This window comes from Notothenia rossii, assembly GCF_949606895.1.
Source record: "Notothenia rossii genome assembly, chromosome: 6".
NCBI lineage: Eukaryota > Metazoa > Chordata > Actinopteri > Perciformes > Nototheniidae > Notothenia > Notothenia rossii.
In genome coordinates this window covers 27,563,341-27,578,947 of record NC_136909.1, presented here as the reverse complement: position 1 = coordinate 27,578,947, position 15,607 = coordinate 27,563,341, and the positions used below count along the sequence as shown (strand labels likewise).

The following is a 15,607-nucleotide window of genomic DNA, read 5'->3' as shown; positions in this document are numbered from 1 at the left end:
ACACAGCTGAACTCACACTCCGAAGAGAAATGTTAGAGCTGACACTGTTTGACTGATTGCTGTGTGTGTGAGTGAGTGGGCATGAGTCTGTGTGTACCTGAGAAACTAAAGGCAGCCTCTGAGCTTTGACTCTCTCGTACAACTGCTCAGTCCTCTTTTACTAAGCATGTTCACTCCTCTCCACACATGACCACTTTTGGCACTGAGTTGACAGTCTTCTCCAGTCTGACATGTACAGACTTGATGATATAAATATAGGCGGTTGCCTCGAGGACATCTGTCTAAGAGTGGCACTGGAGGCAGACAGAAGCAAATATCTTATCATGCTTGACTCACATCTTCCAAAATTGATTCGGATACGCACAAAATATTTTTGCAGAGCATGTTTGCATGAGTTTGCCTCGAAGTGGCAAATGGTGTCACGACCAACATTGGACTTTTAAAAGTGTAGCAATAATAAAAGTACCGGTAATATACATTGGCAGCATTTAGCTCAGTGATTCAAACATGCAAATTGAACAGGAAACTTTCTTGGGAAAATGAGAAATAATTAGGGAGGACAGAATGGAGGCAGGCACATGTTCCCTGTGTACACTGCAAGACCAAATGTCCTTCATATAATCAGTGGTGTAATGTACATTTACTCAAGTAACTAAAACATGTATGTACTTGTACTTTACTTAAGTACTATTTTCACATTATGGTACCCTATACTTTTATTCCACTACATTTATTTTACATATTAAGTTACTTTGGAGATCTAGGTTATTAAATGTTTTTTTTTACTTCAGTGCAATTTTGAAGGTAGTACTTTTACATGTAACTGAGTATTTACACACTGTAGTATTGCTACCTTTACTTAAGTACATCGTCTGAGTACTACTTCCACCTCTAAATATATCCTGCATTCACACTTATTAACATTGTTTTATTAGCAGACTTATATAATTATTTGTGTAGCACCACCTGTTGTTAGTGAGACAGAAAATAACATATAAATAGTTGGATTATCATACATATTATAGTAACTAACAAGTACACTGGTGCTCTTATAAACAACATGTACAGAAAAAGCTTTAAAGTAAACTGTTTCATGCTGCCATTTAATTAAATAAAGGAGGAAATCTAACTTTTAATCATACAATAATGTAGATTACTTTAACTTCAGCAGTTACCAAAGCGTAACTTCCTGCATCTCCAGTGAGAAAATAAGTTGATTTGTTTTTAATTCCGCTACTCCTTCTAGGGCTGGAGTAGCAGTTGAACCAGCGTGCAGTTAACAAAAAAAAATTGAAAGTGGAACTTCTATGGCTTCATCTTTAAAGTTGCTGCAATAACAGAGCAGTGGGGACCGGTCGTGTGATGGAAGACTGAGATCACATTGAAGTGTTCACAGTTTTCATCACGATACGCCTCACATGGGGTTAGCTGAGGCAGCTGGAGAAATTAGACCCAAACACATCCATCATATTTACATATATTCATAGATAGTTTGTGGTGTGCATGTCTCATCCAGCCAACCACAACACGCCGCCCCGCCTCTCTCCTTCTTTACTTTTCCCTTCTCTTGCTCTGTCGCTTTTCCTTACACACACACACACACACACACACACACACACACACACACACACACACACACACACACACACACACACACACACACACACACACACACACACACACACACACACACACACACACACACACACACACACACACACACACACACACACACACACACACACACACACACACACACACACACACACACAGCCCCCCCACTCCTCTCCGTCCCTATCATTAATTCAGGGCAGTAGGTATAGCTGGCTACCAAGCAGCTATAATATAAGCAGATGAGATTGAGAGAGGGCCAGCTTCCTCTAACAAAGAGTCAAAAGGACAAAGCTCGGGCATTGTGAGTAGGGCTATAATAAAAGCATTAAGATAACTGTTCAATATTTATGAAAGTGTGCTGGTCTCAGGCCACACACAAAAACACACACACAGAAAAAAAAGAGCGAGAGAGGGGGAAGCAACAGTCTGTTGGGCCATTCATAATTGATTTAGTTGAGTACTCTCTGGTGGTCCCTCTGTGATATCAAGCTTCCTCTTTCCATTCAACCTGTGTGTGTGTGTGTGTGTGTGTGTGTGTGTGTGTGTGTGTGTGTGTGTGTGTGTGTTTGCGTGTGTGTGTGTGTGTGTGTGTGTGTGTGTGTGTGTGTGTGTGTGTGTGTGTGTGTGTGTGTGTGTGTGTGTGTGTGTGTGTGTGTGTGTGTGTGTGTGTGTGTGTGTGTGTTAGAGAGAGAGAGAGATAGTAACAGTTTGTGTGTTTGCGCTCACAGGTGAACTGTGTGCAGCCAGGTGAAAATGCTAAAGTGAAACTTTCTATGATGCTTTTCGGCCCAGAGAAGGCATTGTAGTGGTAAGCATGTGTGTTGGAAAAAGTGAGTAAGATGATAAGCGTGTGTGTGCAGGGCCACCCCTCCCTACAGGCCGATCACGCAGACTGCATGGGGCCTCACCTCGCGGAGGGTGCCTCATTTTGCGGAGGGTGCCTCATTTTGCGGAGGGTTCTTCATTGTGCGGAGGGAGCCTCACCTGAAGCGCAAATGTGGCGCACCTACAGTGCGCGCCACAGTTTCGCCGCTGTGAGGCTCAACTAGCACCCTATCGTCGTCGATGCTCGCGACACAGACGGCCTCATCATATAACTTTGCGTGGGGCCACAAGTTAGCCAGGGCCCTGTGTGTGTGCATGTCAGAGAGCAAAAGACAGAAGCAAAGTGGGGCTGTATCGAGCCAGATAACAGGCGTTTAGAAAGGAAAATATTTCTCTCATATCTCCGCATTAAAGCAACACGCATACAATACCTGCCTGAAAAACGAAATGTTAGACTACTAGAGAACAGAAACAAACAGATCTGATATCATTCCCTGAATGTAATGTATTAAGTCACACACACACACACACACACACACACACACACACACACACACACACACACACACACACACACACACACACACACACACACACACACTTCCTCAGTTTAACTTTCTGCTCAGTTTTTTATATATATTTTACTGAATGGTACATTTTCAGATATAAGGAGATAGATCTCCTGTCTGATAGATTTGATAAACACAAGATAAAAGTCCTGGAGGCACACTGTAAAATATTACCATGATTTCACAATATTTAGCTGTAATATTTTACAATAAATTACTGTTTTACCAATTTACAGTCTTTACCTGTAATGTTCACAATATAACACTGTAATTTAGAATTTCACAGTGAAATCAATACAGGCACAATTAATTACTGTGAATGTACAGGATAAATGATTACCAGGATTTCACAACATGTTACTGTATTATTTCACAGTAAAATACTGTATTCAGACCATCCTGGCCTAATCCAAAACATACGCGCTCTCGCTAAACTGTACTACGACGCGGGTTATCAAGTGGATCGCTCAAGCCAGCCGTGTCCTATCTAGTTCTATCTATGCGCGTTCACATGAAAGGGGTGGTATCTGGAGCATTCGAACAATCACAAACATGGAGAAGCGTACTGACAGCGCATTGTCATACTTCCTGAATGAAAAGTCAACTATAATATTAGCCATACGAAGAAGTTAAACTTTAAACATCCATGACTTAAACGCTTTATCCAGGATAAAAGCCACATAGTCGCACCTTCAAGGTGAATACAGCTGGAAAAAGAAAAAGTGTTTGAATGGGTATTAACAGGTTTATGATATCACTGCCCCGTCTAAGACACGAGTGGATCTGACTTTAATTACATTTGTCCGGAGTGTTTCGTCAACTTAATGTGTTGCTTAAAATAATACTTCTGCATACAGTATGTGACACTGTGAGTGTTGCACGGCCAGATACGGCTCAGCTGACTCAGATAAGGAAATATATGATACATTATGATGTGATATGCCGCGGACTGTACTTAATTTTACTCTGATCCGGTTACTAATGTTGTGGCAGATATTTAAGTAAACTTTCTTAACGCTAATGTTATAATAGTCAGATTGCTCTGAAGATGGGAGGTGATATTCTAATGTAGCTCAGCGCAAGTTCAATCAGGAAGACAACATTATCGGGTGCCACATGTTATCTCAATAAGTGATCAGGGGCATCACACCCCAGCTAGCCAATCATCGTACATGCTAACCCCTTTAAATCTGCTCTCCCCTCTCCGTCAGTTGTCATTTCAGGTGTCAACGCACAACCCTCCTCCACCCCTTCGCCTCCTGTCTCCTAATACAGCGCCAAGCTGAAACCTTCTCCCTTCAGATCGGACAAACTACTATCACCACCACCAGTGTCTAGACCCCGGGGGGTTCATCAGAGCGGTTCTTTCCCTCCTGAATGATCATCTGCAAACCCTGGGCCTAATCGCCAAAACATCATTACAGTTACTTGTTGTAATACGTCAATCACTATTCCCGCATGTCATGGGTCCCGATAATAAACATGTATTTCATACATCACGTCTCTCCTGATTGAATTAATGTTCACGTTCACACAGTCGGTGATTTTTGCCGGCCGTCTTTCCTGCAACGGCAGCTTTTCTGTATTTCCTTTCTCCTGTAATATGACTTGATCGCTTTAAACTCCGCACACTGAGCTCTGATTGGTCAGCAGGCGGTGCTTTCACTGAGTTGAGCTCTTAGCCTGCAACCTAACCTGCTCCGGGGCAGGTTAGCCGCACAACATAAGTTACCAAGGAGATCTAGTCTGCTAAAAAGAGAACCAGCTTCGTAGGACCGGAAACCCCGACTTTTTCCTGAAGTTAGCCGGCTAAGCGAAAATCCTGCTTCGTAGTATACCCCCCTGGTAGTCCAGTTTTCGCTGCTTTTTTTTGTTTCCCACAGGGTTTATAATTGATTTCTGGTTAGGGGGGGGGGGGAGCTCTGGGTCCTACGGTCCATGGTGTGGCTGGCTCGGGTTCCTTCCTTCTGTTTGTTCCTTTTGGCCGGTCCTCCAGACCTCTTTTTGTTTCCCATTTCGCTTGTGTGAGCAAACACTATTTCCTTGTCTTTTTATATTGCCCTTTATCCTTGTCTTACTGTAAATGTCTGTCATGGTATTTCCTGCCTTGTTTTCCTTTGAGCAATTTATTTCCCTTTCTAACGGTGGGTTGTCACAGGAAATTACGTTCTTGTAATTCAGAACAGGTTAGACACACTTAACAAACGGATGGAGAGGAAGATTTGCTCAGATTGTTCATTTTTGGTTGCAATAGAAAATACATCTTGAGTATGTTCACTTTGCGGCCATGGGGGTTTGGGTTTTCAGAATTATTTTGGAAAGAAAACCTGCAGTTTTCCTCCTCCTGATGTGCCTCCTTGAACACCCGATCCCACACTGCTCCTCAAACTGGGATGGGTTCAATGCAGATTTGATTAGGATCCTCCATTTCTTAAACGGCAAGACATTTAATAACAGAGGATCGGAGAATGTGCTCACCACCTATAGAGCAGGGTTTTTCGAGAGAAATATAGTATGAGTGCAATACTGTGGCTCTGATCTCGTATGTAAGCTATATCAAATACGAGAACATAACGCCTCTATACAAGATGGCGCCGCGAAATAAATAACAACGAGACATCGGAACTCCGTAAAAACAAAGCTGTCTATGCCGTCTGACGGTCTATTTGACACGATTTTCATAATTTTGGAGTATATATACAGTTTTTTAACGAACAGAAATATTGTTTTCTGGCATCACTTCAACATTTTACGGGGAAAACCTGTATTTTGGTATGAGGTCGCATGCTGAAAGTAAGATGGCACACACCCCTAAACCCTGCAGGGAGGCATTTATGATGCAACCACGTTCACCAGACTTAAAGGCCATGTAATGCATCTAACACAGGTGTTTTTTAACATGTAGTTTAGATATCACCAGAATAAAAATAAATAAAAATGTTTAAAGTTTGGTCATAATTAAATGACATATACGTTAAAAACCGATGTTGGTTCCGAAGTTTGCCGAGTACGCCCCCGATCACTCCCGAACGAGCGGTGACGTCACACGTGGCAAACATTGCCATCTGATCAAATCAGTCCAAATGGCAAGCAACGCGACAACTTCAGACAGCGACAGCGAGAGCGATCATTCAAGCTCAGATTCGGTGGGTTATCTGGATTCAGTTACAGAAGTAGAGAGTGAACCAGCTAGCCTTTCACTTCAAGGCATCTTGCCTTATCAGTACGAGCCTCCTGCCCGGCAATCGAACAACGAGGCAGAAACTTGTGAAAGAGAAGCGGATTCCGCAGCCGGCGAGACTCGAGTCAGCAATACTGAATGGTAAATTCAGTTTTATTTAATTTGACCTGCACTAAATGTCGATCTTAATTTGTCATCTGTTCCTCACACGTCCGGCAGATATTGTTTTTTTTTTAATGTTATGTACAATATTCAGGTGTAGGCTACATGTCAATGCTGTGAAAGCATGCCCACTGCAGATGAATGTGTATGCTGCAGAGAGATCTGGCAGGTGATGGAACAAATAGACAGTTTGCAACCTACTGACCAGATAGCAGAGTCCTGAATCGGGTCGGGTATCCGTGGGTGGGCCTACCCGACGGGTGACCCGCAAAAAAGGTGATTTGCGGGTGGTATTTTTTCAAACGCTTTTTTCCGGGTTCGCTTCTGGGTAAAACAAAGATGATGCGGGTCCGGTTGCGGGTGTTGCATAATAAATATATTTAAACAATAATAATTTAGTTTAATGTTTAAATCCTCAGACCTCTCCTCCGCGGGACCGAGCATAATCATAACCTCTGCAGCGCATCTATCTGCTGCTGAGCGCACCACATTCTGAATGGCTGAGGTGAAGCTCTATAGCGGAGAATACACAATTTTCAATAACTCTTCTTCAAGAGCGAAATCCAACGTCTGGGAGGCTTTTGGTGTCAACCTAGATGGAAAAAATAAACAACATCCCAGGCTTTTTGAGCCAAATATGCAACTGCGTGTGTTAATAATTGCACGTTGTCACTGCTTATATATGGGTTCGGGTCGGGTTGCGGATCTTGTGCCGGCGGGTCGGGTCGGGTTGCGGAACTAATTGGCAATATGTGCGGGTAGCGGGGCGGGTTCGGTACTGCACGTCACGGGTGCGGGGCGGGAGCGGGTCTTGAAAATCAGACCCGTGCAGGACTCTGCCAGATAGAAGACACCGACGAGAAACCAAGATGCATTATTAGCCACCCAGGCTTTAGAGAAGGCTGTCTCAGTGTTTGGACACTGAAAATAGCGTATCTTCAATACAAACAACAACACAGAGCAGTTGATGGCCCACTACACCAGTAAGTAAATATTGATTGACTCAACTGCCTATTGCAGCTTTGCTTTCATATAATACTTTTAGTCGCTACAGATATAGTACACTTTTAAAGATACCATTAAACTCTTTCAAGCAGTCAAAAACAGCTTGGCTTTTATTTTTTCTGTGTATGCAAGTTCAATGTATGCTTGGGAAAAGAAACAACTACACATGTGAGGAAATATATAAGAGGTCTATGATTCTGTCAAGCAGTCATGTATAACCTCATATTTATTTTGTACAAGTAAAATACAAATATCATGTTATAAGCCAATTTGTAACCATTGCTACATAATAGTAGGCCTACTACATAACATTTTATTTTTCTCCAAATATATTTATAATCTGTATACTTTTTTTTCATTAGGTAGTATCGATATAGCCTACAGCTTATCGACAGTTTGTACGTTGGTGCTGGGGTGTACTCGGCCCAAAAATCACAGTCCCGCTGCGTGCTGTAACCGAGATACGGAAGACTTACCCTGAACCGGGAGGCCGCTATCAGGGATTTCAATGGCCAAATCTGTAATTTGACATAAATCATGCAGCTGATCTGGTTAAAATGGTTTCACATGATGTAAATAATTTACAAAGTACATCATTTACAATATTATTTTTCCAAAGAAACATGTAAATATAACAACATTTTCCAAATCACAAGTTTGTAAGATTGTATTAATTTACTGTTTGATAAATAAAAAAGGGTTCTTTTGTTAATTTTTCACTTGTATCATTTGATCTTTATTGCAGTGTACATTAGTCTATTTTGGTATGTGCGAGCCCACAAATAATTAAAAGTGGTAAAAATAATAAAGATATTCAGACGTAATTCATTTTTGGCCTTACTTATTTCACTTCAACTTTTATATATTTCAGTCACTAGGCAAGTTCACTGTACTCTGGTGACATTTAGCTCAAGCTGGCATAACACCTGTAGTAACTTAATTCTGACCCGAGTTTTGTGCACAATCTTCCAGCACCCATGATCAATGTTTATAGCAATCAGGAAACATTCACAGCTCACAACTACACATCGCTTCCCCATCATGAATTGTTAGATAAAAAAAGTTTAGCGAGGTCCGGTTACACATATGTTGAGCGAAAAAAGCGGAAGGATACAAAACAAACAATCTAGACGAGGCTGGTGTTTGCCACGTGTGACGTCACACAGCTGGGTTAATGGCTGGCAAGCTTTTCGCTACCGGAGCGGAATAACACGGGAAAGTGGCACACATTTCATGTTATTTGGGGGGTATTTATGGAAAGAATCATTGATGTTGATATGTCAAATGAAACAGTGGAAAGTGATGAAGCGATTTATTAACACAGAATAACATTTATTTTGGACATTACATGGACTTTAATGTCTTCACCACAAATAACTACATTTATGTTTTGGTTATGTGTCTCTCTATCCACAGGTCTTCTGACTGAATGTTCTCTTTCTACACAGGCTCAAATTCTTTGCCGCGCGGCCTCCCATCACTTTCACATCTCAGTCATTTCTTTGAGCAGCTGTTCCTCACGGAAAATGCCTATTGCTGCTGGCCCACCGGTGGGAAAAAGCTACAGATGCTGCTTCCAGTCGCAGTTCCTAAGTTCCATGTAACAACTGATCAAGGGATGCCAACTTTACCTGTCTTCTGGAGACTAAACCTGACTCCCTCTGTACCGTATCAGTGTTCCCCAGACATTGTTACTCAAACACATTGAATCTTACAGGACAAAGACAACTATGTAATTATTTTAATCAACAAGATTTGTATAGTTTATAAGAGGACCTTTGTGCTTTGTGGTTTGCCTTTCCTGTAGTTGTAGTGTATTATATGTTTTTTTTTGCACGTAAATGTTTCAAAGCTAAAATCCCAAAGTTGCCTCCAGAGGGAACCGAATAAGATAAAATACAGAGCTGCGACCAAAAGATTGAGAAAAGGGAAATGAAGCAACATCATTCAGAAAGAAAACGGGATGATTTACAATCGTTCAGGCTGTCAATCATCTTAGACATGAGCTTACTTGTTATGTGTAATTATACCAAGATATCTGATATTTACTTAGTGGTTGAAAACAGTCATATGAAGCAACTTTCTCTATTGACTCTTTCACTCCATTCATCCATCCGCACATCCATATGTGCGCCCATGTATCCGTGGATTCATTCATCAGCCATTCTGAAGCGTCTCAATTCTGTTCCCTCTCTCATTAACTCCTCTTCTTCCCCATCAATCCATCCGTCTCGGCCCCCCCACCCCGCCCTACCCTCCTCTCTCTAAGTGCCAATCATTAAGCTGTCAGTCATCTAAAGTTTGCCTGTTGACGAAGCCTCAGGAATGACATAAGGATTTATGGCTTTACAGACGCTAATGTAAAGGTTTATTTTTGACTAATTTGTCTTATCTACTTTCCCTGATCTTAGTTTCTCTGACTCCCATTCCTCTATCTCCACTCTACTCTCTCTTTTATACTTCTTTTCGAGCTCCCCTATCGCTCTTTTTTATACCTCATCTCTGCCCTGTGTCTTCTATTCTCTTTCTCCAAACTCGCCCTCTGTCTCTGGCTGTCATGCCTGTAACTCCCTCATCCATCTATGTATTTTTATTTATTTTTATAGCCATATCTGTTAAAGTACCTTCTGACTCTATTCCCATTTCGCAAAACCACAGCGATTTACACCCCCATTCCCACCGAGGCGAGGGACGTGGATGGCGGGATGGAGTTTTGAGACGAGCCATCAACGAGCAGATTTACAAGTCTCCCTCGGACAATCTCCCTTCCATCCAACCTCTGAAGGGTTCAAGGTTCAATTCCATTTGGAGCCTGTTTAGTAAGAGCGTGTCTTCCCGCTTAAGAAAAAAAGATATGACGCTTTACACACCGAGCGATGGCCGTGTGTTTATGCTGCTGCCAGCAGCGAGGCGGGGAGATTTACGTGTTGGTGCTTGGAGGAGCGAGAGCTTTCGATCCCTGTATAGCGCAATATTTTATTGTGTCAGGGATACAACGAGATAGGCCACTCCGTTCCCTTCAAGGAAAAAAGAAAAAAAACCTGACACCAGAGTTTTAGACAGGGGAGAATGGAAAACGGGGGTAGAGAGAGAGAGCAAGAGGAAACGATGAACAGAGCATGAGTGAGCATTGTACAGCTTTCAGAGAGCTTAGAATAGAAAGCCGGAGGGCCGTATAGGCATCAATCAAGATGCTGATCAATGAATTGATTAGTGAATCAGGCACCATACAGTAAGTTAAGGCTGAAGCTCCATTAGGGAAGAGCTATGTCATCATTACAGACCAGAAACCAAAGGCTTTAGGTAAAAAACCTGCCATCCATTTTCACAAAGGCCTTACAGAGAGGGTCAATAACACAAGAACTGGGACAGTGAGTTTAAGTTAAGCATTTCTTTTCCCGCTGTTGACTCACCTACACTGAAATGGATTTTATGTCAAAAGTTGCATGTGAGGCAATCGCTGGATGACACCATGCTAATATCATTAACTCTTTGCCTTAACACACATCTGTAGCCAATCCACACAAGAGATGTATGTGGCTGTAAAAGCTACAATATACACTTTCTACTGCCACATAATAACATGTTATTATCTATTTGTGCCACTCACAGTCACCCTGTTGTGACTTTCTTTTTAACTGACAAGTGACATTATTTTGTTAATATACATTTTACAAATGTTTCAAATGAGGAAATGTACTTTTTCTATTTAGAAACAACTAGACATGCTGGTGTAGTAAATTATTTGGATATAATTACTCATTTGTTTGTTCTTTAAAGAAAAATGTTTCCAACAAAAATGTGTTTCCCTTAAGGCAGGATTGTAAAACTCCAATACTTTTCTCGTCTATCTGATTACTTGCAACTGTGGAGTTTGCACAATGTTACATGGCATTCAAATGCATTATTTTAAATATATGTTGGAATTCCCACCAAGAAAAAAACAAATCCATGATCAAGGTTGCAGAAAGGAATAGAACATATTTGAGAATCTGTAAACATAAACGTATAAAAGCTTAAATAAAAAGCATGTACAGTATGCTATACAGTAGGATAATGAAAAGGTAACCAGCTAAACTAATAAACAAAAAATCCACAAGGACTAACATCTGCCATCAATGCAATGTCAACTAAAACAAGGTCAGTTGCAGAGAGCTGGGGACACGTTGTTTGGGAGACTAAATATCCATGTGTAAATGTAAAATATTAATATTTCATTTTTTGTGGACATCAGAGTATTCATCAATATTGCTATATCCCTCCAACACCTTTAAAAACCCAGACATCTGCCTTGATTTGTTTTATGCACAGTTACGTATGCAGCCTTATGCATAAACATACAAACAGGCACACAAATAATAGACCTGCCCACAAAAAAACACACACACACACACACACACACACACACACACACACACACACACACACACACACACAGTGCATAAATATACACACGCACACAGTTATTCACTGCTGTTTTACACAGTAATATTGATCACTGTATTTGACAGGATGTAGTGCTTAATGTAATGGTAATCTGCTGAGGAGGTTGTAGCAAGGCAACAAATGGACGGACACACACACACACACACGTTTCCTCAGGGTCTGCTTAGCTTTCCGCTGTCCCTGTGATAATATGCCATATTATGCATCAAGCCCACTCTGGTACCAATAGCTTTAAGACCTCTAATTCCTTGTTTCCACCTCTGCATTGCTGCAAGTGTCAGTGGGATCAGCATCTTGATGCTCAGCTGCTGTTCACACACTCTGCAGCTGCACAGCGCTGTCTGCAGCTGTGAGTTTTCACAGACTACCCATTATTAGGAAATAGAAATCACAGCTCTACTTTTTTGTAAGCCATGCCATCAAATGCAGACCAGAACGAACAGCAGTAATTTCATACTGTGCAACTTTCAGCGCTTATTCTTCAGTTAAGCAGTTAATACTGTTAACACGCAACGAAAAGCAGTGTTTTTGTTTTTTTACTTTTCAGGTTCTTTGTATATTTAAATTTAAATTTGGTGTAAATACTTGTCTTTAGTATTCTTTTTTTTATGCTAAATTGTTTCTTAAAAATACTTATTTTTTATTATTTTAAACTTGATTCTGATTCTGAAAACTACCATGAGACAATGAATAGACAGCAGCCAATATCAGTAAATACTAACTTTGTCCATTAAAACATGCTAAATTATTGACAAAAAAAGATGATGCTAAAATATACTTTGTAAAGTAAGAAGTTCACTAAAAAAAAGTTCACTAAAATCTCAAAAATAGTCTTTAAAAGCAGATGGCTCAGCTGCCATATTGATTTTTTACATTATGATTATTTCATAGTTTTTGAGTGGCTTACAAAGGGAAGCTACGTATTGTGAGCTGGCTATGGCACTCTCAGTCATGAGCAAGTGGCCTTTCAATGACTGCTCATTTGTCCCTGTGACTTCCACCCAGTTTGTATTGAACAGAAAACATTAAGTCAAGAAAAAAGAAGAATTGTATTGGATCAGTGAATGGATATAGCAGTTAATATTGCCCTGTGATAAATGACTGTATCCAACGTTGTGATTCATTTGTACCGTATGATTGACTCTCTGCAGTGAAAACTTTAAAATGTGTTTCCTTTCAGCCGTCAAAAGATTACAGTCCTGCACTGTACCAATACACATCCACTGAGTGACGTTTGTGTAATTATTTTAGTGAAAAATAGAAGAAGGGTAAATGCATTTATTGGGACTTCGGTAATGGCTACCCGTGTGATAGGAAAAATATCCTCCTTTTCTCTGGCCTTTTCATCCAATCTTTCTCTCATCTCTCCTCTATCTGTCTTCCATCATCAGAAATGACACTGAAATAGGTTTCTGAAAATAATAGTAGATGTAATTTGCAGAAATGCACAATATGATTTGAAATATGCCTTGCAGCTCTTTTTTAAATTGTCTGCTCTTACCTACAGATGTTAAAGTAAGTGGGATTTGTATATTTGTAGAGGCAGTTTTGATTGTGTACTCTGAGTGCCGTCCTTCAGTGTATCGGACTGGTTGTGGTGTGTTGAAATATGTTGTTGTTTATTCAAAAAAGTCGGGAAGAGATGAAGGACGATGAGGAAGGTAAGAGTTTTGTTTTGTGGGACTGCGCTGAACGCCAAAGCTTGAAAACAATTAAACTGCAGAAAAACACCAAACATCATCAATTTTTTGAATGAAAAAGATGATATTGCATAGGAGAAGCTATACTACTTTACAAACAGATACTTTGATGTGAACAGTGTCAGCCGATCTGAAAGAAACATAAGTTTGGTCCCTATTACTGCTATTAACTAGGCATTCCAACTGTACACTCATGGTTCCAAAGAAACAATATATAAAAAACACAGCAAACTGGAATAAATGCTGTGTCTGATACAGGAGTTTTCCTTAAAAAAAGCACTGGGATGTGCGTTGTGCCTGATCGGACGAACACCTGCTCAAATGCAATTGGTCAATAGCACATAGACTAGAAACGAAAACCAAAAACTGATATGGGTACAGATTACGCTAACATGTACATAATCTGTTTGTTTAGATTCAATTCTGCGTCACCATTCATCTTTAGCTGTCTTTCACAAGATCCCCAGGTTATACGTTGCCAATGTATGTCTGTTGTTGAGTGGGGGAACCCCGTAAGTAGGTCTTTGTTTTCCTAGTCTTAAAAATGTTCTGTCACTTCTTTGAATCATTGATATTTTGACTAAATATTAATTTGGTCAACAACATTTAGTTTGCTCCTTTTCCTGCCTAATTCTTCTGTGACAGAGTGTTGATATGCTGGATAAGTGTTCTCGTTCTCTGGCTTTTCCTCTTCCCTCCGTCAATCCGCTCTGTTTGACATGTGTGACATGACAGTGTTGTCATGAGTGACATTGATTTTGGCTCCAAGATACCTGCCCTGACACAGGTTGCCCGTACTAATCTTGTCCTTTCTGTCATTTAGCCCCCTTGCTCTCCTGTCTCTCACTCACCCATACTCTCTCTCTCTACATACACTACTTGTATTGTATACTCTCAGTGTTCTCACTTTTTCTGACCTCCTTATCTTTTATCTCCCGTCTTTCTGTCTTTCTTTCTCAGTTCTGCTCATCTTGTTTCTGCTCTTATCCAAGGTGACTTCTGGAGTGCGGCCCCTCTGTTGCATACAGAGAGGAAGAGGCGGCGGCACATCTGGCGGAGAATGGAATACACTCAACTGAAATGTTTGTCAAGCAACAGATTACACGATTGTAGCTCCTCTGGAGGCAGACTCAGGAACATGATGCAATGTGTTCTCTCGAGCACAGAAACCAACCCTGAGAATCACACCTTGAACAAGCATCCAGGTTGAAACTATTGTGATAAAAAAGGTTACTTGGTTACAAGAAAACACCTGTGCTGTCTTTTTAAATATCCAGCTGACCTATCCTTTGAAGAAATATCTGAAATGTAGAAAAACCCAAGGGTTTTCATGAGCAGCAAATGCCAAAATATGTGAGCAAAAATAAGAAAGACATGCCACATACACCCATTGTACCATGGTACGAATGTCACAGTTTGGTGGTTTAAGTAAAAGTATCAATACAAAATATAAAGATAATCTACTATGTGAAGGTTCTGCATTCATTATGTTACTAAATGCCTTTTTTACACCAATTGTAGTGTTTGTTTATGCAGGTTATAGAAACACCAAAAAGCCTGGTAAAAAAAATAGGCGATAGACTCCTTTCCCAATGCTAGAATAGTATAGAGTTAACAGTGAAAATGTTAGGTTGTTTATTTATAACTAATTTATTTATTTCCCCTTTTAATCTTGTGGCCAATTTGTATTTCCAGCGCTTGTACCGACATGAATGAAAGAGACTCCAATGTCCTTTTTGTTCAATGCTTAAGGGGCTTCAGTACATTTATCAAAAGTAGAAAAACTCATTATGCAAGTTAGCCCCTTTCAAAATGTCATACTTTTATATAATATGGACACATTATTACTGACACATTAATGTTTAAGTGAGATCCTGGTATTTGTATGATCATTGTATTCTTTGGATTTCAATTTTAATCTATAAAGTATTTTTTTTAAATAAAATCAGAAGTGTCAAAAGCACAATATATTTGCCTGGGAAGTATATTGGTGCTAAAGTGAACACGGGCAGACACACTTTGTTAGAAAGACACAAATAAAACAGGTAAACAGATTTAGAAGAGTGGAGAAACTATACATTACAGATTATGTGTTTATGTGCTGC

General features: G+C 40.4%; 1 protein-coding gene across 19 annotated transcripts in view; it reads left to right on the top strand.

Moving 5' to 3' along the window:
* Nucleotides 1–14,832, top strand: part of LOC307045308 (uncharacterized protein) — an 82,364-nt gene extending 67,532 nt beyond the window's left edge. For 14 of the 19 annotated variants that reach the window (XR_013809847.1, XR_013809848.1, XR_013809849.1 and 11 more), the window contains one exon: nt 4,220–5,451. Coding sequence is in view for 3 of the 19 variants with exons in the window: in XM_079690876.1 (XP_079547002.1) it covers nt 4,220–4,346 (127 nt within the window). In the remaining 16 variants the exon portion in view is untranslated. Of the gene's footprint in view, nt 1–4,219; nt 5,452–8,804; nt 9,089–14,494 lie in introns of those variants that run through there. The other 5 variants (XR_013809846.1, XM_079690873.1, XM_079690874.1 and 2 more) reach the window with 2 other exon arrangements.
* Nucleotides 14,833–15,607: the final 775 nt, after the last annotated feature.